Source organism: Nycticebus coucang, chromosome 4 (assembly GCF_027406575.1).
Source record: "Nycticebus coucang isolate mNycCou1 chromosome 4, mNycCou1.pri, whole genome shotgun sequence".
In the NCBI taxonomy this organism is placed as follows: Eukaryota; Metazoa; Chordata; class Mammalia; order Primates; family Lorisidae; genus Nycticebus; species Nycticebus coucang.
Window position 1 is genome coordinate 25603608 of NC_069783.1, and position 21807 is coordinate 25625414.

The window sequence follows — 21807 nt, forward strand, 5'->3', positions numbered from 1 at the left end:
ATGAAAAGAATGCCCTTTTATAAAGGTTGCTTAACTGCATCTTACACAAAGAAATTCTGATTGTGGTTCAGTAAGTAACAAGTGCTTTAAACTACAAATATGAGACAATAATCTGAGGATCAGATGATAAATGCTCTTCAGCCTCCAATGCTGGTTTGTTGGGATTTTTTTCCTTTTTATGGGAACCTGTGCTCGCTACCAAAGGGCCTCAGAGCCTCCAGATCTGGGAGGGAAGTAGGTGGTCTCCAATGCTGTTTCTAAAGTGAAACCCCATACCATACTTGTGATATCCCACTTTATATGTTTTCTTATTAATACACTTCAAGTGAAACTGTCATGCAAGTATCTTTAGAAGTGCCTATTCAGGCTGGGTACGGTGGCTCATACCTGTAATGCTAGCACTTTGGGAGGCTGAGGCAGGAGGACTGCTTGAGCTTGGGAGTTCAAAACCAGCCTGAGCAAGAGCAAGACTCCATCTCTACTAAAAATAGAAAAAAAAAGCTGGAGGTTGTGGCAGGGGCTTGTAGTCCCAGCTACTCTGGAGACTGAGGCAAAAGGATTACTTGAGCATAGGAGTTTCAGGCTGCTGTGAGGTAGGCTGATGACAGGCTAGCCTGGGGCAACAGAGTAAGACTATGTCAAAAAAAAAGAAAGAAAGAAAGAGGGAGAGGGGAAGGGAGGAAGAACTGCCTACTCATTATTATCTCTATATTCAATTCTAGATGATCACTTATAAGCATAAGCCAGCTTCTACATGGCAGTAAATAATCGCCTACTCAAAATTATACTGTAGGTATTAAAACTACCTTTTTTTTTTTTTTTTGAGACAGAGTCTCACTATGTCATCCTCGGTAGAGTGTCATGGTGTCACAGCTCACAGCAACCTCAAACCCTTGGGCTTAGGCGATTCTCTTGCCTCAGTCTCCCAAGCAGCTGGGACTACAGGCACCCACCACACGCCAGGCTATTTTATTTTTTTGCTGCAGTTGTCAATGTTGTCTAGCTGGCCGGGGCTGGGTACCAACCCACCAGCCCTGGTGCATGTGGCCAGCACCCTAGCTACTGAACTACAAGCACCAAGCCTGAAACTACCTTTAACAAAGGCAAAATATAATTTACAGACTTTTTTTTTTTTTTTTTTTTGTAGAGACAGAGTCTCACTTTACTGCCCTCGGTAGAGTGCTGTGACGTCACACAGCTCACAGCAACCTCCAGCTCTTCGGCTTATGTGATTCTCTTGCCTCAGCCTCCCGAGCAGCTGGGACTACAGGCGCCCACCACAACGCCCGGCTATTTTTTTGTTGTTGCAGTTTGGCTGGGGCTGGGTTTGAACTCACCACCCTCGGCATATGGGGCCGGCGTCCTACTTACTGAGCGACAGGCACCGCCCAATCCATAGACTTTTAAAAACTCAATTTTGGGGGGCGCCCATAGCTCAGTCAGCAAGGCACCAGCCACATACACCTAGGGTGGTGGGTTCAAACCCAGCCCAGGCTGGCTAAGCAATAATGACAACTGCAACCAAAAAAACGCTGGGCGTTGTGGCGGGCACCTGTAGTCCCAGCTACTTGGGAGGCTGAGACAAGAGAATCGCTAAGCCCAAGAGTTTGAGGTTGCTGTGAGCTGTGATGCCACAGCACTCTACGAGGGTGACAGCTTAAGATTCTGTCTCAAAAAAATACTCATAGAAAGCAGTTTTGTCACTTTCAGGAATCTCAGAAACAAAAATTAAAAGTACCCTTATTCCTTTAAGACTACATTAACTAAGTTTGTTTTCAGATTTGACTTCTGAAATTCAGCTTTTTCTTTTTTTCTTTTTTGCAGTTTTTGGCCAGGGCTGGGTTTGAACCCATCACCTCTGGTATATGGGGCCAGCGCCCTACTCCTTTGAGCCACAGGTGCTGCCCAGCTTTTTCTTATATATGTATTACTCAGGCATCCCTCCACAACCTAAATCCCAAAGCACACACCTCAACCAGCTTGAAGATCCTTCCAAACCATGAAGAAAGGAGGAGAAAATGAACTGCAGGTTTTTTGTTTTTAGAGACAGAGTCTCACTTTATTGTCCTCAGTAAAGAGTTGTGGCATCACAGCTCACAGCAACCTCCAACTCCTGGGCTTAGGCGATTCTCTTGCCTCAGCCTCCCAAGTAGCCAGGACCACAGGCGCTCACCACAATGCCCAGCTATTTTTCTGTTGCAGTTTGGCCAGTGCTGGGTTCAAACCCGCCACCTTCGGTATATGGGGCCGGTGCCCTAGACACTGAGCCACAGGTGCCGCCTGACTGCAGTATTTTTATTACCCCTCCTCAAAACACTCTAGTTTCACAACAAGAGGTGCTGGAAAGAGACAAAGTATAAAATGTCTGCTATAGGCTCGGCGCCTGTGGCTTAAGCAGCTAAGGCGCCAGCCACATACACCTGAGCTGGTGGGCTCGAATCCAGCTGGGGCCCGCCAAACAACATTGACGGCTGCAATCAAAAAACAGCCTCGTCGTGGCGGGTGCCTGTAGTTCCAGCTAATTTGGGAGGCAGAGGCAGGAGAATCACTTGAGCCCAGGAGTTGGGAGGTTGTGATGTCATAGCACTCTACCCAGGGCGACAGTTTGGGGCTCTGTCTCAAAAATAAAATAAAATAAAAATAAAATGCCAGTTATAGATAGCTGTCATCCTTATCTCAAACAGTTCTCTCTAAGGCTGACTCTATGCATCAGTCAATATTTCTTTCTTTCTTTTTTTTTTTTGAGACAGAGTCTTACTATGTTGCCCTCGGTAGAGTGCCCTGGTGTCACAGCTCACAGCAACCTCAAACCCTTGGGCTTAAGCAATTCTCTTGCCGCAGCCTCCCAAGTAGCTGGGACTACAGGTGCCCACCACAATGCCCAGCGATTTTCTTGTTTAGCTGGCCCAGGCCGGGTTTGAACCTGCTACCCTCAGTGTATTTGGCTGGCGCTGTAACCACTGTGCTGTATACAGGCACCAAGCCAATCATCAGTGAGTATTTCGACAACCTTTATAAGGTGTATTGGTATTATAACCTTAACAAAAATGAATCATTAGGACCAAGCAAAAAAGGTAAATAGACTTTATAGTTGGTGGAATTAAACTCTAAAGATTAAGAGAACAGGAGTACTGTACACTTTCTAGAAAGATAAGAGTGGCTCCAGAGGCTAGAACTCAGTTATTTTCTTGCAATGGCAAAGAAACTATGTTGTACTTTCAGGATAGAGGAAACAAAGCCAGAAGGAAAAGTATCAATGAAGCAGAAAAAATCCCAAATCCAAGATATGATTAGGCATATTTAACTATTCAAACAAAGATAACTTCAAAAGCAGTACATTAAGATTTTAACACTCCAGGGCGGCGCCTGTGGCTCAGTGAGTAGGGTGCCAGCCCCATATACCGAGGGTGGCGGGTTCAAACCCAGCCCCGGCCAAACTGCAACAAAAAAAAATAATCGGGTGTTGTGGCGGGCGCCCATAGTCCCAGCTGCTCGGGAAGCTGAGGCAAGAGAATCACATAAGCCCAAGAGTTGGAGGTTGCTGTGAGCCGTGTGACGCCACGGCACTCTACCACAGGCAGTAAAGTGAGACTCTGTCTCTACAAAAAAAAGATTTTAACACTCTGGGTGGCGCCATATACCAACGGTGGTGGGTTCAAACCTGGCCATCCAAACTGCAACAAAAAATACTCAGGCAGCTTGGCACCTGTGGCTCAAGCGGCTAAGGCACCAGCCACATACACCTGAGCTAGGGGTTCGAATCCAGCCCAGGCCCACCAAACAATAATTACGGCTGCAACCAAAAAATAGCCAGGCATTGTGGCGGGTGCCTGTAGTCCCAGCTACCTGGAGGCAGAGGCAGGAGAATCGCTTGAGCCCAGGAGTTGGAGGTTGCTGTGAGCTCTGATGCCACAGCACTCTACCCAGGGGACAGCTTGAGGCTCTGTCTCAAAAAAAAAAAAAAAAATACTCAGGCGTTGTGGCAGGCGCCAGTAGCCCCAGCTACAGCTACTTGGGAGGCTGAGGCAAGAGACTCCCATAAGCCCAAGAACTAGAGGTTCCTGTGAGCTGTGACGCCACAACACTCTACCAAGGGCGATAAAGTGAGACTCTGTCCCAAAAAAAAAAATAAAAAATAAAAAGATTTTAACACGCTGGCTTGGCACACGTGGCACAGTGGTTACGGTGCCATCTACATGCACAGAGGATGGCGGGTTCAAACTTTGCCTGAGCCAGCTAAACAAGGACAATTGCAACCAAAAAAACAAAAACAAAAACAAAAAAAAACAGCCAGGCGTTGTGGCAAGTGCCTGTAGTCCCAGCTACTTGGGAGTCTGAGGCAAGCGAATCGCTTAAGCCCAGTAGTTGGAGGTTGCTGTGGGCTGTGGCGCTACGACACTCTACCCAGGGTGACAACTTGAGATTCCGTCTCAAGAAAAAAAAAAAAAAGATTTTAACACCCAACGTACTTATCTCTCAGGAGGAAGATTAGGATGTAAGGAATAATGTAGCAAAAAAAAAGAAGAAAAAAGGAATAGTGTAGCAGGATCTCTACACACCAAAAAGTCCTTGACAAAAAATGAAAAAAGTCATTTTCTAATTACCAGAGGAGAAACCAAAAATAAAGGGAAATGCCCTGCAGAGAAGCAGCAAATAGCACAGAATCACTGGGCAAACCAACACAGAAAACAGAATCCTCAAGCAACTCAATTCATAAAGAAAACTAGAAAGAAGAGTACCAAAGAAATGAGAAAACCACAGCAAAGAAGAAAGTGGAAAACATGGAATGAGAAACCTAAAAGAAATTCCATACTATGAAATGGGACATTCACCTCCAATCTCACAACATTAACAGAAAATGCCATAAAAATGGAACATTTACCTAATGTGCCCAAACCACACCCTTACATAAAAGCTTTCCATTTTGGGCTTGGCACCCGTATTGCAGTGGTTAGGGCACCAGCCACATGCACCAGGGCTGGTGAGTTTAAACCCAGCCTGGGCCTGCTAAACAATGACAACAACAAAAAAATAGCTAGGCATTGTGGCAAGCACCTGTAGTCCCAGCTACTTGGGAGGCTGAGGCAAGAGAATCGCTTAAGCCCAAGAGTTTGAGGTTGCTGTGAGCTGTGACACCATAGCACTCTACCCAGGGCAACAAACTGTGGACTGTGTCTCAAAAAAAAAAAAAAAAATGCTTTTCATTTTGAAGCTATATCCAGATATTTCCAACAGTAAATTACATTTACCAAATACTGTGTGTCACAGTGAAATATGAATGCTATGCTTAAGTCTGACACAGATGATAACAGTGTCTAGCGTCCTAAACAATTTGATCAAATAGATTCTTTCCACCAAGGCAGTGTCCTAACCTTTCTGGGTCTCAATTTCATGGCAGTAAGATGTGGGAGCCAAATCAGATTAGATGAACTACAGGATTCCCTGTTCTTAAAATCTTACACCTAATGATAGAACCATTATTAAAGTCAGTTATGGGTATAAAATTTGAGTTGAAAACAAACCATTTAAGTTTATACTGTCATTCCAGAGCTAACCGCGGGGAGGAGCGAGGGATTTGGAAGAATTCCCTAGGGAGACTATTACCTGCAGCCCACCTAGTTAGTGGATAAATCTTCAATTCCTGGCATAATTAGGGTATTTCCCTAGCCTCTCTGTCTAGACGTCACAGTAGTCTCCACAAAGAAACATCTAACGCTTTTTTATCACTTTCCTTCCAGTTTTCCCTGTTCTGTTTTGTAGTTTCACATCAATTTTACACACTACTACTTTTTCCACCCTGCCCCGATTGACTTTACCTTTTCCCTCTGATATCCAGAGTGAAATTAGCTAAAAAATTAAGTGCTCTGTAGTTTCTGATGGAAAATTTGATGAAATGATTGAAAATCAAGGAAACTATCACCTACAACAAGCACAGACAAATGACAATTACTAAGCTATAGAGAAATCTCAAAGAAGAAAAAAATACCAAGGATAATTAGGAAAAAAACTCTAGTGATCGATACAGTTTAAGTTTTCCAAAGTTAGCGAAAGGCCCTGAAAAGAGAGTAAAACGAGTGACAACTCTTGGGGGTCAGGTCCAGCCTCTAAAATTATAATAACATGCAGAGCCCAAGCCAGGCAACCCGGTGTTCAGAATGTGAAACAGACCCTTTGCCCCGGCTTCCTTTCACTGTCAAACTCCTCGCTGAAAGAGGCCTCTTACATCACATATTTAACGTAAAAATACAAATACAGGTATTCACATCTATTCACTTCTTCCTCAAAAAATAAATGAAAACAAAGTCCCTCTTTCTGTCTTTATTTCCACACTAAACTTCATACCGTTGATGAGCCCGGAGGACTGGGTCGGCACGAGACGATGGCGCGAAGGCACGAGGAGAGGGCGGTCAGTAGGCGGAAGGTGCCTCTCCCCACATGGTCAAGCCCTCCCTGCCACTGGCCACCGGCCCACGGTACCAAAGCACTGATCCCAGGTTCACTGTCGCGCCCCAAACTGCCACTGCGGCCGCAAGCTCCCAACTGGGACCTTTCCCCGGGAGGCCCCCATCCCCCGCTCTTTCTCCGTCAGGTTCCCGCCCTGGAGCGGCCAGCCTATGGGCCCCTGCCGCTTTACCTCCATAGAGACGCGCCAGCCTTGCATGGCTGAGAAACCGTAGGGCAGCGGCAGGCGCGGGGCTCCGACCCCGTCCCCGGAGCACTTCACCGTGTTGGGCTGGGAGAGGTAGGCACCCATGGCGGCTGCTGGCCGGTGGCCTCAAGAGTAGGAGAGTGGGGCGCGACCCGTGCCGGCGCCGGAGCCGGAGCCCCGGGGGCGCGCGTGGCAGGAGCAGGCCGGGCTGCGCGGCCGATGCAAGGTGCCGGTGAAAGGCGCGAGGCCGGCCAGGAGGCGGTAACCGGACAGGAGCAGAGGGGGAGCGGAAACGGAAACGGCGCCTCTCCAGACCCCGCCCGGCCGGCGCGGCGCGGCGCTGCCGGCAGTCATTTCCTTAGCAACTCGCCCCGCCCGCGGGAACAACGGCCCGCCCAACTGTCACTCCCGCGAGACTGGCCAGACCACGCCCATCAACGGCCGCTGCCCACCTCTCGCGGCCTCGAGCTGGCAGCTAGTTGCCCCAGGCTGTATCCTCCCTGCGCCCCTACGTGCGTCCCCTGTCCTGGGCTTCTTGGCGTTTTGTCTGAAGCCTCTTTTGTGCAGGATTTGGCGCCTCCGGTCTGCCCTTCAGTATTTTCAGTACGCTCTCCACACATCGCGCCCTTAGAGTCTGCAAACCCCGCCCGATTCAGTTCAAATAAAGTTAAATAGTATTTGTTTTGAGCTTACAAATTACTTGGCCAAGTCCTATGAGGCCTGCACAAGAAGAATGTGAGAGAGTCTTTTCTGACAAAGGAAAACGAAGACCTGATCTGTGACATAATTCAAGTTCATACAATATAGAAATGTTTGCTACAGTCTATGCTGGTTGAGAAGAGACCAAAGGATGGGAAGACTAGTTAATACCTTAAACTGAGGAGTCAAAGGATTTATTTTAGACCCTCACAGAGGATGCCTTAGAATTGCATCATGTCAAGGGAAAAGTGAATGGATTACAAGGTTTGGAGGAGTGAGGAAAGAATATAAATTGCAAATATATATATTGCAACATATAGCTATATGTAGCATTTAGGAGGATTTCTGAGGAAACTGGCCTGAAAATGATTCTAAGTGGTAATACTGGGTAAGACAGGTTATCCTGTGCGCCAAGATGGGTGACTTCGACTTCATTGTCAGCCTGGCATAGCATTTTAGGATCATTGGTCTAGTCTTTGTATTCTGTGTACACTGGAGGGAAAGAGACTGAGACACGTTTACTGGTTAGAGGGCTCTTGATCTAAGCATGAGATAAGAAGGGCCGGGACCAAAGTGAGGACAGAGTAGCAGTGGGAATAGAGATGAAAGGGGAAATTAGATGATAACAAATACAACAAATTTGGTGATGTATTTAAGAATTAGAAGAGATAGCCGGGCGTTGTGGCGGGCGCCTGTAGTCCCAGCTACTCGGGAGGCTGAGGCAAGAGAATCTGCTTAAGCCCAGGAGTTGGAGGTTGCTGGGAGCTGTGTTGAGGCCACGGCACTCTACCGAGGGCCATAAAGTGAGACTGTCTCTACAAAAAAAAAAAAAAAAAAAAAAGAGTTAGAAGGGAAAGGAGAAATTCTCAAAACTATGACAAGATTGATTCTAAAACAAAGCTATCATGGCTTTTTCTTGCTCTTTAGATCGTTCCTTAGGATAGTTTACAAGACCATTCAAGCTTGAGCGAATGGACTTAAGTACGACTCTCCCACTTATTGTCCATTTCCTTTGCATTCAAGAGTTACCATTGTGTCCCCCAGCATTCCCAGAACACGGATGTATCTTACAAAGCCAATTCTTCCTCCCTCTGTGCTTTCACCCACAGAATACACCTCTCCAGCCACCCACTTGATCATCGCTTTCTCCAGTAAACTTCCCCTAACATCCCTGCACTAGTTTGGGTCCCCACTTGTTTTTCTGTCTTCTTGGTGGACAGAAATGCCATTGAATTTACCAAAGTGTCCCCACCATTCCTAACACAGCTGTTATATGTGCTCAATAATACTTAAATGTTCGGGGGGGGGGGTGTGTGGAGGCGCCTGTAGCTCAGTGAGCAGGGCACTGGCCCCATATACCGAGGGTGGCAGGTTCAAACCCGGCCCCCGCCAAACTGCAACAAAAAATAGCCGGGCTTTGCCGTGGGCGCCTGTAGTCCCAGCTACTCGGGAGGCTGAGGCTTAAGCCCACGTTTGAAGTTGCTGTGAGCTGTGACGCTACAGCACTCTACCCAGAGCGACATAGTGAGACTCTGTCTCAAAAAAAAAAAAAAAAGATGACAATTAGATATATAAACATTGAAAGTACTGGATTAGGTGCCAGGCGCGGTTGCTCATGCCTGTAATCCTAGCACTCTGGGAGGCCGAGGAGCTGGGATTGCCTGACCTCACAGGTTGCAAAACTACCCTGTTTCCCCGAAAATAAGACAGTGTCTTATTTTAAGGTGTGCTCCCAAAGATGCGCTAGGTCTTATCTTTCCTGTAAGTAGGTCTTATTTTCGGAGGATGTCTTAGTTTAGGGGAAACAGGGTACCTTGGCCCAGTGAGACCTCGTCTCTAAAAAAAAAAAAAACAAAAAGCTGGGCATTGTGGGGGTGCCTATAGTCCCAGCTACTTGGGAGGCTGAAGCAAGAGAATCGCTTAAGCCCAAGAGTTTGAGGTTGCTGTAAGCTATGATACCACAACACTCCACCTGGGGCATCAAAGTGAGACTCTGTCTAAAAAAAAAGTATTAGAGTTAGGCTTGCAGGCTGTCATGAACCTGGGTGAGATTTCTGACCAAAGCAGTGTAGAGGGAGCATGTACAACTCAGCCGCTTGTTTTTGTCATCCAAGCTGGTCTCATATTCTTTTTTTTTTTTTTTTTTGTAGAGACAGAGTCTCACTGTACCGCCCTCAGGTAGAGTGCCGTGGCGTCACACCACTCACAGCAACCTCTAACTCTTGGGCTTAAGCGATTCTCTTGCCTCAGCCTCCCAAGAAGCTGGGACTACAGGCGCCCGCCACAACGCCCGGCTATTTTTTTTGTTGCAGTTTGGCCGGGGCTGGGTTTGAACCCGCCACCCTCGGCATATGGGGCCGGTGCCCTACTCACTGAGCCACAGGCGCCGCCCTGGTCTCATATTCTTGCACCTTATCCTCCCAGGTAGCTGGGACTACAGGCACCAGCCACTGCACCCAGCTAAATGCTCTTAACATTAGAGTATAATGTGTTATCAGTTCAATTTTTTTTTTCGTATTCAGAGAGTCTCACTTTGTCACCATCAGTAGAGTACCATGGCATCATAGTTCACAGCAACCTCAAACTCTTGGGCTCAAGCAATTCTCTTACCTTAGCCTCCCTAGTAGCTGGGACTACAGGTACCTGCCACAACACCTGGCTATTTTTTTGTTTGTTTAGCAGGCTGGGAGTGGGTTCGAACCCACCACCCAGGAGCATGATGGCTAGCGCCATAACCATTGAGCTACCTACGCCCAGCTTTATCAGTTCAATTGTAAATTCAAATGTTAACTCAAGATTACTGAACAATGAATAGTGTTAATCCAGATTATCTGAAATATGCCAATATGCTTCATTTGTATTTAAATAGCATATTCATATTATCCTTACATTTATAATAACAAAATAAAAAGTAAGTTTTAAAATTATTTTAGAGGAGAGGTCCTCAAACTTTTTTTTTTTTTTTTTTTTTTTTTTTTAGAGACAGAGTTTCACTTTGCTGCCCTCAGTAGAGGGCCATGGCGTCGCACAGCTCATAGCAATCTCCAGCTCTTGGGCTTAGGTGATTCTCTTGCCTCAGCCTCCTGAGTAGCTGGGACTACAGGTGCCCGCCACAACACCCGGCTTTTTTTTTGTTGCAGTTTGGCTGGGACCGGGTTTAGAACCCACCACCCTCAGTATATGGGGCCAGCACCCTACTCACTGAGCCATAGGCGCCGCCCAGTTCTCCAACTTTTTAAACAGGGGGCCAGTTCACTGTCCCTCAGACCGTTGGAGGGCCGGACTAAAGTTTAAAAACAAAAACTATGAACGAATTCCTATGCACACTGCACATATCTTATTTTGAAATAAAAGAACAAAATGGGAACAAATACAATCACACCGCCTCATGTGGCCAGTAGTTTGAGGACCCCTGTTTTAGATGATTCAAAATGCCTTGGAAATACAAGATTCCCAGACGGCAATAGACCACATATTGAGAAACATGAGCTGCTTGTGGAAAGTGTTAACAGAGCAGAGAATGAGAAAAGGGTGAGAAATGGGGAAATAGGTCTTCCCAGGATTTTTCTCCCAGGCATTTCTTGAGTTCCTAATTTTGTTTTTGACCTTTCCTTCATATACACACTATTCATAAATTATCTTTGGAAAGGCTAGGCACACAGTGATTCATGCCTGTAATCCTAGCATTCTGGGAGGTTGAGGTGAGTAGATTGCTTGAGGTCAGGAGTTCCAGACCAGCCTGAGCAAGAGACCCCGTAAATAGCCTGTAGGGCCAGGCATGGTGGCTTGCTCCGGTTATCCCAGGATTGGGGGAGGCCAAGGTGGGTGGATTGCCTGAGCGCACAGGTTCGATATCAGCCTGAGCCAGAGTGAAACCTTGTCTCTAAAAGCATTGTGGCGGCCGCCTGTAGTCCTAGCTACATGGGAGGGGGGTGAGGCAAGAGAATCGTGTAAGCCCAGGAGTTTGAGGGTCCTGTGAGCTATGACTCCATAGCCCTCTACCAAGGGTTACAAAAATAAAATTAAATTAAATTAAAAAATGAATAAAAGGGGCGGCGCCTGTGGCTCAAGGAGTAGGGCGCTGGTCCCATATGCCGGAGGTGGCGGGTTCAAACCCAGCCCGGCCAAAAACCACAAAAAAAAAAAAAATGAATAAAAGTAGTTTATAGTGGCTCGGCGCCTGTGGCTCAAGCAGCTAAGGCACCAGCCACATACACCTGAGCTAGCGGGTTTGAATCCAGCCCAGGCTCGCCAAACAACAATGACGGCTGCAACCAAAAAATAGCTGGGTGTTGTGGTGGGCGCCTGTAGTCCCAGCTACTTGGGAGGCAGAGGCAGGAGACTCTCTTGAACCCAGGAGTTGGAGGTTGCTGTGAGCTGTGATGCCACAGCACTCAGGGCAACAGCTTGAGGCTCTGTCTCAAAAAAAAAAAAAAAAATATATATATATATAGCCTTTATTCCTAGCTACTTGGGAAGTGGAGACAAGAAAATTGCTTGAGCCCCAGAGTTTGAGGCTGCTGTGAGCTATGACAGAGTCTAAAAATAAATAAGGACAAATTACCTTTGGAAACTCAGCAGTTTTGATGGTATATTCCCAGAGCGCTAGGATAAGAGGTATGAGCCACCACACACAGCCTGAAGCTATTTTTTAAAAACCATATCATTTTCTGTTAATGGCTCCAATTTTGTTGTTGTTGTTGTTGTTGCCCTTGGTAGAGTCCCATGGCGTCACAGCTCACAGCAACCTCCAACTCTTGGGCTTAAGTGATTCTCTTTTTTTTTTTTTTTTGGCCGGGTCTGGGTTTGAACCCGCCACCTTCGGCATATGGGACCGGCGCTCTACCCCTTTGAGCCACAGGCGCCGCCCTTAAGTGATTTTCTTGCCTCAGCCTCACAAGTAGCTGGGACTACAGGTGCCCACCACAACACCCACCTATTTTTTTGTTGTTGTAGTTATCATTGTTGGTTTTTTTTTTCTCTCTCTTTTTTTTTTTTTTTTTTTGTAGAGACAGAGTTTCACTTTATGGCCCTCGGTAGAGTGCCGTGGCCTCACACAGCTCACAGCAACATCATTGTTGTTTAGTAGGCCTGGGTCGGTTTCCAACCCGCCAGCCCAAAGTATATGTCGCTGACACCCTAACCACTGAGCTAAGGGTGCCCAGCCAGCTCCGCCAAATTTTGTCATTCAGGGACAAAACCCTGGTGGTACTATTACATTTAACAAACATTTAAGTATTATATTTTATATTTATAGTCTTATATTTTACAGTTTTACTTTCATATTTCCAGAAGCCAAGCCATCAATTAATTTTGAAGCAGTCTGCCTTTACTCAGGAAAATCACTAGAATTGGGTCCTCTATACACATATAAAAGAAATACCCAACTTCATTATAAAGAAGTCATGAAATGACCATTAACCAAAATTCATATTTTTCAGACAGATATGTTGTTTATTTATTAATAATATAAATTGTGGGCGGCGCCTGTGGCTCAGTCGGTAAGGCACCGGCCCCATATACCGAGGGTGGCAGGTTCAAACCCAGCCCCAGCTGAACTGAAACAAAAAAATAGCTGGGCATTGTGGCAGACGCCTGTAGCCCCAGCTACTTGAGAGGCTGAAGCCAGGAGAATCGCTTAAGTCCAGGAGTTGGAGGTTGCTGTGAGCTGTGTGATGCCACGGCACTCTACCGAGGGCCATAAAGTGAGATTCTGTCTCTCCAACAACAACAACAAAATAATAATAATAATACATAAATAAATTTTTTAAAAAATAATAATATAAATTGTGTCTTTAGCAGAAGTATGCCCTACTTTTTTTTTTTTTTTTTTTGTTGAGACATTGTCTCACTGTACTGCCCTCAGGTAGAGTGCCGTAGTGTCACACAGCTCACAGCAACCTCTAACTCTTGGGCTTATGCGATTCTCTTGCCTCAGCCTCCCGAGCAGCTGGGACTACAGGCGCCTGCCACAACGCCCGGCTATTTTTTTGTTGCAGTTTGGCCGGGGCTGGGTTTGAACCCGCCACCCTCGGCATATGGGTCTGGCGCCCTACTCACTGAGCCACAGGCGCCGCCCAGAAGTATGCCCTATTAAGGGATCATTTTTTTTTTTTCCTCCTAAGTATAGACTAAGCTATCTCTTAAAATCCTTAGTTGTTGGGCAGCGCCTGTGGCTCAAGGAGTAGGGTGCTGGTCCCATATGCCGGAGGTGGTGGGTTCAAACCCAGCCCCAGCCAAAAAAAAAAAAAACACACACACACAAAAATCCTTATTTGTTTTTAGGAGACCTAACATGTTTTTATCCAAGTTTTTGCTCATAGGAGATCACAAAACTGGAGCCACCTGAGTATGTGCCAACTAGATCCTCAAATTTCTTTTTTCTTTTTTGGAGATCCCCAAATTTCATATACGAAGAAACACTGGTGTGAATCACTGGTGTCTCCCAAATGGTGCCATGAAATGCTAGGTTATCCAGCTCTGAAAAGTATTGGTGACTCCTGAGATTGCCTTGATCAGATCAAGGTGAAGATGTATGTTTTCCCCTAAGGAAAAGGATAGTCCCCTGTCAAACATTCTAAAAGGGAAACAAGTAGGTCTTAGGCTGAAAAAGAAGAGATCTTTTTGCCCACTACTACCCCCCACACACCCCACCCCATCTGGCACTGACATTAGGATTCCAAAGTGTGACAGTCTGGAGATTCCTAGTGAGAGGAAAGGGACAGAGTAATCCAGTTCTGTATTACCAATAATCTGAAAAGTAGTCACTTCTAGTGGTGGTCATGGGCTACTCTTTGTTTTTAATGTCTGTGGCCTCTGCATTTGTTAACTGAACAGCCCGGCCTGGGCTGAGCTTTGGGGGATAACATCTGTGTCTGTTGGGGTGAGATCATGTGGACAGCCTAGAAGAGGTAGTGGCAAAACTCAAGAACACCAGTGGTTTGGAGCAAGGACAGCTGGTAAAAGTGAGAATAATTTCTTTTTTTTTTTTTTTGGGCCGGGGCTGGGTTTGAACCCGCCACCTCCGGCATATGGGACCAGCGCCCTACTCCTTGAGCCACAGGCGCCACCCTGTGAGAATAATTTCTAGGGAGGATCTGTGGCACACTAAACCATTCCTTAGGGATTTCCCAAAATCCTTGAGTAAGAGAATTCCCTTGATATATAGAGTGATGAGAACTGAGGACATGTAGGCTGAGTCTGATAGATTGGGCCAAGAGAACCACAGCATATTACTTTTAGAAGTTCTGCTGCTTCTTGTACTCATCACTAGGAAAAACAATTTTTTTTTCCAGAGAGAGTCTCACTTTGTTACCCTCTGTTGAGTGCTGTGGCATCATAGCTCATAGCAACCTCTCTAAGTCTTGGGCTCAAGCGATTCTCTTATCTCAGCCTCCCAGGTAGCTGGGACTATAGGCACCCACCACAACGCCTAGCTATTTTTTAGAGATGGGGGTCTCACTCTGGCTCAGGCTGGTCTCCAACCTGTGAGCTCAGGCAATCTACCTGCCTCAGCCTTCCAGAGTGCTGGGATTACAGTCGTGAGCCACCACGCCCAGAAAAAATTTAAATTTGTTTTTAAACTGTGGCTCATAGTCAAAGTACCAAATAACCTAACAAGCCAATAGCTTGGCTCTGCAATTTGCTAGAGATTAAATAACATCAGTAGGTCGGGCATGATGGCTCACACCTGTAATCCTAGTACTTTGGGAGGTAAAGTGGGAGGATCACTTAAGCATAGGAGTTTGGTATCAGCCTGAACAACATAGTGAAAAACTAATGTCTACAAAAAAATAACAGCAGCAGTAGGAAATCAGCCAGGTGGAATCCTGCTACCCTTTCCTCCCAAATGTCTGTCTGTCTCCTGGCTTCTGTCAATGATGTCTGGCATATCTTTTCCCTGTTTTGTTTTGTTTTTTTTGAGACAGAGCCTCAAGCTGTCACCCTCAGTAGAGTGCTATGGCATCATAGCTCACAGCAACCTCAAACTCCTGGGCTCAAGCGATTCTCCTGCCTCTGCCTCCCAAGTAGCTGGGACTACAGGCGCCGGCCAAAACGCCCGGCTATTTTTTTGGTTGCAGCTGTCATTGTGGTTTGATGGGCTGGGGCTGGAATCGAACCCACCTGCTCAGGTGTATGTGGCTGGTGCCTTAGCCGCTTGAGCCACAGGTGCCAAGCCTCTCCCTGGGTTTTGTTATTGTTGTTTGGTTTGGTTTTTGTATTTATTATTATTATTTTTTTTCATTTTGAGACAGAGTTTCACTCTGGACCCCTGGGTAGAGTGTTGGGGCATCATCATAGCTCACAGAAACCTCTAACTCTTGGGTTAGAGCTATCCTCTTGCCTCTGCCTCCCAAGTAGCTGGGACTACTGGTGTGAGCCACCCGCCCGACCTCAAATCTGCATAGTTCTATCTCTGTGTAGCTCTATCCTCTCTAATACTCTGCCCTGAAAATTTTAGGCACTTTGGCCTTGATGAACTCCAAGGGCTTCCTGTCTCTACAAAGTGGCCTGAAAATTCTCTCCAGGCAGTAATCTGGGGTACTCATAAATTCGCTTCATCTGTTTCTCTTATCTCAGGCCTTACTACCCTGAGCTTCCTATTACCCGATGTCTGAGAACCATTGCTTCATGTATTTTGTCCAGTTTTCACGTGTTTAAGATAGAAAGATAAGCTGGTCCAAGTTATACCATCGTGGCCACAAGGAAATTTTCCTAAACATTTTATAAATTATTCTTTTTTTTCTTTTCTTTTTTTTTTTTTTTTTTTTGTAGAGACAGAGTCTCACTGTACCGCCCTCAGGTAGAGTGCCGTGGCGTCACACGGCTCACAGCAACCTCTAACTCTTGGGCTTACGCGATTCTCTTGCCTCAGCCTCCCGAGCAGCTGGGACTACAGGCGCCCGCCACAACGCCCAGCTATTTTTCTGTTGCAGTTTGGCTGGGGCTGGGTTTGAACCCGCCACCCTCGGCATATGGGGCCGGCGCCCTACTCACTGAGCCACAGGCACCGCCCAGTTTTATAAATTATTATTTATAAATAAATTTAGTGAGATTTTATGTGGCTTTTTTTTTTAAACCCTTGATTGTTTCTGGAATATATAAATGTGTTTTTCCTTCACTCATAGATGATAGTGACTAGGGATAAAATAGTAGGTTCAGCCAGGCACGGTGGCTCATGCCTGTACTCCCAGCACTTGGGAGGCCGAGGCAGGTAGATTACCTGAACTGAATGGTTCAAGACCAGCCTGAGCCAGAGCTAGACCCTGTCTCTAAAAAATAGCTGGGTGTTGTGGCATGAGTCTGTAGTCCCAGCTACGTGGGAGGCTGAGGCAAGAGGATTGCTTGATCCCAAGAGTTTGAGGTTGCTGTGAGCTAAGATGACACAACACTCTACCAAGGGTGACCAAGTGAGACTCTGTCTCAAACAAACAAACAAACAAAAAGAATTCTTATCTCTTATGTTTCTTATGTTCCTTTTTACTTTTTTACTTTGTTTTTTTAACTTTGCTTTTTTTTTTTTTTGAGACAGAGTCTCACTTTGTTGCCCTTAGTAAGTGTTGTGGCATCAGAGCTCACAGCAAACTCAAACTCTTGGGATCAAGCAATTCTCTTGCCTTAGCCTCCCTAGTAGCTGGGACTATAGGCGCCTGTCACAACACCTGACTATTTTTGTTTGTTTGTTTAGCAGGTCCAGGCCAGATTTGAACCCACCAACCCTGGTGCATGTGGCTGGTGCCCTAACCACTGAGCAACAGGCACCAAGCCACCTTTTACTTTTTTCTTCTTTTTTTTTTTGAGACAATCAAACTCTATTACCATAGACTAGAGCAGGGGTCCTCAAACTATGGCCCACGGGCCACCTGAGGTGGCGTGATTGTATTTGTTCCCATTTTGTTTTTTTACTTCAAATAAGATATGTGCAGTGTGCATAGGAATTTGTTCATAGTTTTTTTTTTAAACTATAGTCCGGCCCTCCAACGTCTGAGGGACAGTGAACTGGCCCCATGTTTAAAAAGTTTGAGGACGCCTGGGAGAGAGGCTAGTGGAGTCACTAGCTCACAGGAACCTCAAACTCCTGGGTTCAAGCAATCCTTCTCAGCCTCTAGAGTATAGCTGGGACTACAGGCATCCATCTCAATGCCTTGCTAATTTTTCTATTTTATTTTATTTTTTTTGTAGAGACAGAGTCTCACTGTACTGCCCTCGGGTAGAGTGCCATGGCGTCACACGGCTCACAGCAACCTCTAACTCTTGGGCTTACGCGATTCTCTTGCCTCAGCCTCCCGAGCAGCTGGGACTACAGGTGCCCGCCACAACACCCGGCTATTTTTCTGTTGCAGTTTGGCCGGGGCTGGGTCCAAACCCGCCACCCTCGGCATATGGGGCCGGTGCCCTACTCACTGAGCCACAGGCGCCGCCCAATTTTTCTATTTTTTGTAAGGACAGTGTCTCGCTCTTGCTCAAGCTGTTCTCAAATTCCTGAGCTCAAGTGATCCTCCCACCTTGGTCTCCCAGAGCGCTAGGATTATAAGCATGAGCCACCATGCTAAGCCATCTATATGTTTTCCAACATTGCTTTGCCATCATTCTCTTTATTTTTATTTATTTATTTATTTTTGTAGAGACAGAGTCTCACTTTATCGCCCTCAGTAGAGTCACAGCTCACAGCAACCTCCAACTCCTGGGCTTAGGCGATTCTCTTGCCTCAGCCTCCCGAGTAGCTGGGACTTCAGGCACCTGCCACAAGGACTGGCTATTGGCTATTTTTTGTTGTTATTGCAGTTTAGCCGGGGCAGGGTTCAAATCTGCCACCCTCCGTATATGGGGCCAGTGCCCTACCCACTGAGCCACAGGCGCCACCCCATTCTCTTTATTTTATTCTAGAATTGTCCTGATAGATGTTGGGGCTCTCTCTTACCTATATATCATTTATCCTCTGTCTTCATGCTGAATTCTGGGTGAATTAGTTTATTTTCTCATTAGTTATACTCAGTTTAGAGCTCTTACTGATTTTTTTTTTTTTTTTTTTTTGTAGAGACAGAGTCTCACTTTATGGCTCTTGGTAGCGTGCCGTGGCCTCACACAGGTCACAGCAACCTCCAACTCCTGGGCTTAAGCGATTCTCTTGCCTCAGCCTCCCAAGTAGCTGGGACTACAGGCGCCCGCCACAATCTTACTGATTTTTTTATTCTTACTATTTTGTTTGTCTTAGTTCGAAACAAATTGGGCAAGGAATTGCTCTATTACTTTTTGTCCAGGTTTTTGTCACTGGCTCCTCATGTTTGTTTCAATCACGAACAAGCACCAGATTCTCTAGTTTTCTCATTTACTTTCTTAAGAATGTCCTCCCTGGAGAGTCTCCTCTCTTTGCTCCAAAATGTAAGAAATGCTATAAAAACGAAGATTAAATTTCAAACTAAGGTGGAGGCAAAGTGAAGAAAACTAACACCCATGTTGGAAATCTTCAGCTGTTACTACTAAACAGTGAGGGATCTTCACAAAAATTAGAGGTTTTATGGTCCATGTTCCTGTCTTCTGATATTGGAGAGTCAGAGAAAAGGTGAGTTCAATCTTCCTTGGACTGTTCTTCCCTTCTTAAACTGCTCATTGAATTCCTATTCATCCTTTAAAATCCAGGTTGGAAGTGGCCTTTAGCTCAAGCAGCTAGGGCACCAGTCACATACACCAGAGCTGTCGGATTCGAATCCAGCCTGGGCCTGCCAAACAATGATGACTACAACCAAAAAAGAGCCAAGCATTGTGGGGGGCACCTGTAGTCCCAGCTACTTGGGAGGCTGAGGCAAGAAAAACACTTAAGCCCAGGATTTTGAGGTTGCTGTGAGCTGTGATGCCACCACACTCTACTCAGGGCGATAGCTTGAGGCTCTGTCTCAAAAAAAAAAAAAAATCCAGGTTGGACAGGTCAACCTGTTCTTTGAGAAATCTTATGCATTAGTTGCCTACAGCTGCTGAAATGAATTGCTGCAAACTTAGTGACTTAAAACACCACAGATTTACTCTTTTACAGTCCTAGAGGCCAGATGTTTCGCTGGCCTAAAGTTAAGGTATTAGCAGCGCTGGTTCTTTCTGGAGGCTCTAGGGGAGAATCTGTTTCCTTGCCTTTTCTAGCTCCTGGAGGCTGTCTGTGTTCCTTGGCATCACTCCAACCTCTTGCTTCAGTGGTCATATTTCCATCTCTTCTGTAATCATACCTCCTTCTACCTTCCTCTTACACGAAAACTTATGATTACATTTAAAGCTTATCCTGACAAGCCAGGACAGTCTGCTCCATTTAAAAGAATCCTTCATTTAAACATGTACAAAATCCCTTTTGCCATGTAAGATAACATTTACAAATTCTAGGGATTAGGGCATGAATCTTTTGAGGGTGCCCAATTCAGCCTAATGTATCTTCCTAGGTCATCTTTATTCCATGAAGTCAATCAAGCCCTTCTTTGTCTTGCCTATGTACTATATATTAATACATACTTCTGCTTTTGCACTTGTCAAGTTGTAACATTTCATTTATAGAGCTTTTTGAGAACAGAACTTTGGCTGGGCACTGTGGCTCATGCCTGTAATCCTAGACCTTTGGGAAGCTGAGACCGGTGGACTTGAAGGAGTTCTAGACCAGCCTGATCAGTCTTGCTCAGGCTGGTCTCAAACTTCTGGCCTTGATCACTCTCCCATCTCTATTAAAAATAGAAAAACTATGGGCGGTGCCTGTGGCTCAGTCGGTAAGGCGCCAGCCCCATATACCGAGGGTGGTGGGTTCAAACCCAGCCCCAGCTGAACTGCAACCAAAAAATAGCTGGGCGTTTTGGCGGGCGCCTGTAGTCCCAGCTACTCGGGAAGCTGAGGCAAGAGAATCGCTTAAGCCCAGGAGTTGGAGGTTGCCGTGAGCTGTATGATGTCATGGCACTCTACTGAGGGCCATAAAGTGAGACTCTGTCTCTACAAAAATAAATAAATAAATAAATAAAAATAGAAAAACTAGCCAGGCATGGTGATAGGTGCCTGTAGTCCCAGCTACTCGGGAGGCTGAGGCAAGAGGATAACTTGAGCCCAAGAGTTTGAGGTTGCTGTGAGCCCACCATGGCACTCTGCCCAGGGTGAAAGAGTGAGACTGTTCCCCCCCAAAAAAAATTATATATATATACATATATATATATACACAAAGAACTTGAACAGGTAAGAAATTGAAGAGGAAATACAGTTGGGCAATGAATGTCTAAAAAGATGTTTAACTTCACTTTTAATTAAATAAATGCAAATTTAAAAAGCAGAATGTATTTTGTTTTTTTTTGAGACACAGTAAAATAGCTGCTACAATGGCTACAACACCCAGCTATTTTTCATTGCAGTTGTCATTGTTGTTTAGCTGGCCTAGGCTGGGTTCAAACCCGCCAGCCTTGGTGTATGTGGCTGACGCTGTAACCATTGTGCTACGGGCACTGAGCCAGCAGAATGTACTTTTAAAAAATAAACATATTGGCCTGGCACCTGTAGCTCAGTGGCTAGGGTGCCAGCCACATACTTCTGAGCTGGTGGGTTCGACTCCAGCCTGGGCCTGCCAAACAACAATGACAACTCCAACCAAAAAATAGCTGGGCATTGTGGCGGGTGCCTGTGGTCCCAGCTACTTGGGAGGCTGAGGCAAGAAAATTGCTAAGCTCAAGAGTTTGAGGTTGCTGTGAGCTGTGATGCCACGTGAGCTGTGATGCCACAGCACTCTACCCAGGGTGACAGCTTGAGAGTCTGTCTCAAAAAAAAAAAAAAATTAACATATCATCAAGGTTAAGAAGATTGATATTACTCAGTGATGATAAGGATGTTGGGGAATAGGAACACTAAAATACTCTTGGTGGTATTATTTGATAACAATTATTATTATTATTTTTTTTTTGGAGAGACAAAGTCTCACTTTTTCACCCTGGCTAGAGTGCTGTGGTGTCACACAGCTCATAGCAACCTCCAACTCCTGGGCTTAGGTGGTTCTCTTGCCTCAGCCTTCCAAATGGCTGGGACTACAGGCGCCCACCACAACATCCAGCTATTTTTTTTTTTTTTTTTGTAGAGACAGAGTCTCACTTTACCGCCTTCAGTAGAGTGCCATGATGTCACAGGACTCACAGCAACCTCTAGCTTTTGGGCTTCAGCGATTCTCCTGCCTCAGCCTCCCAAGCAGCTGGGACTACAGGCGCCCGCCACAATGCCCGGCTATTTTTTGGTTGCAGTTCAGCCGGGGCTGGGTTTGAACCCGCCACCCTTGGTATATGGGGTCGGCGCCCTACTCACTGAACCACAGGCGCCACCCCACCCAGCTATTTTTTGTTGCAGTTTGACCGGGGCTGGGTTTGAACCTGCCACCCTTGGTATATGGGGCTGGCGCCCTACTCACTGAGCCACAGGCGCCACTCAATTACTTTTTTTTTTTTGAGACAGCATCTCAAGCT

The 21807-nt window shown here is 46.0% G+C and overlaps 1 protein-coding gene across 1 annotated transcript in view; it reads right to left on the reverse strand.

Annotated features, from left to right (window-relative positions):
• Positions 1-7026, reverse strand: part of PPM1G (protein phosphatase, Mg2+/Mn2+ dependent 1G) — a 30351-nt gene extending 23325 nt beyond the window's left edge. Inside the window, exon 1 of the mRNA XM_053588343.1 lies at positions 6635-7026. Coding sequence (XP_053444318.1) covers positions 6635-6754 — 120 coding nt within the window. The 5' untranslated portion in view covers positions 6755-7026. The remainder of the gene's footprint in view (positions 1-6634) is intronic.
• Positions 7027-21807: the final 14781 nt, after the last annotated feature.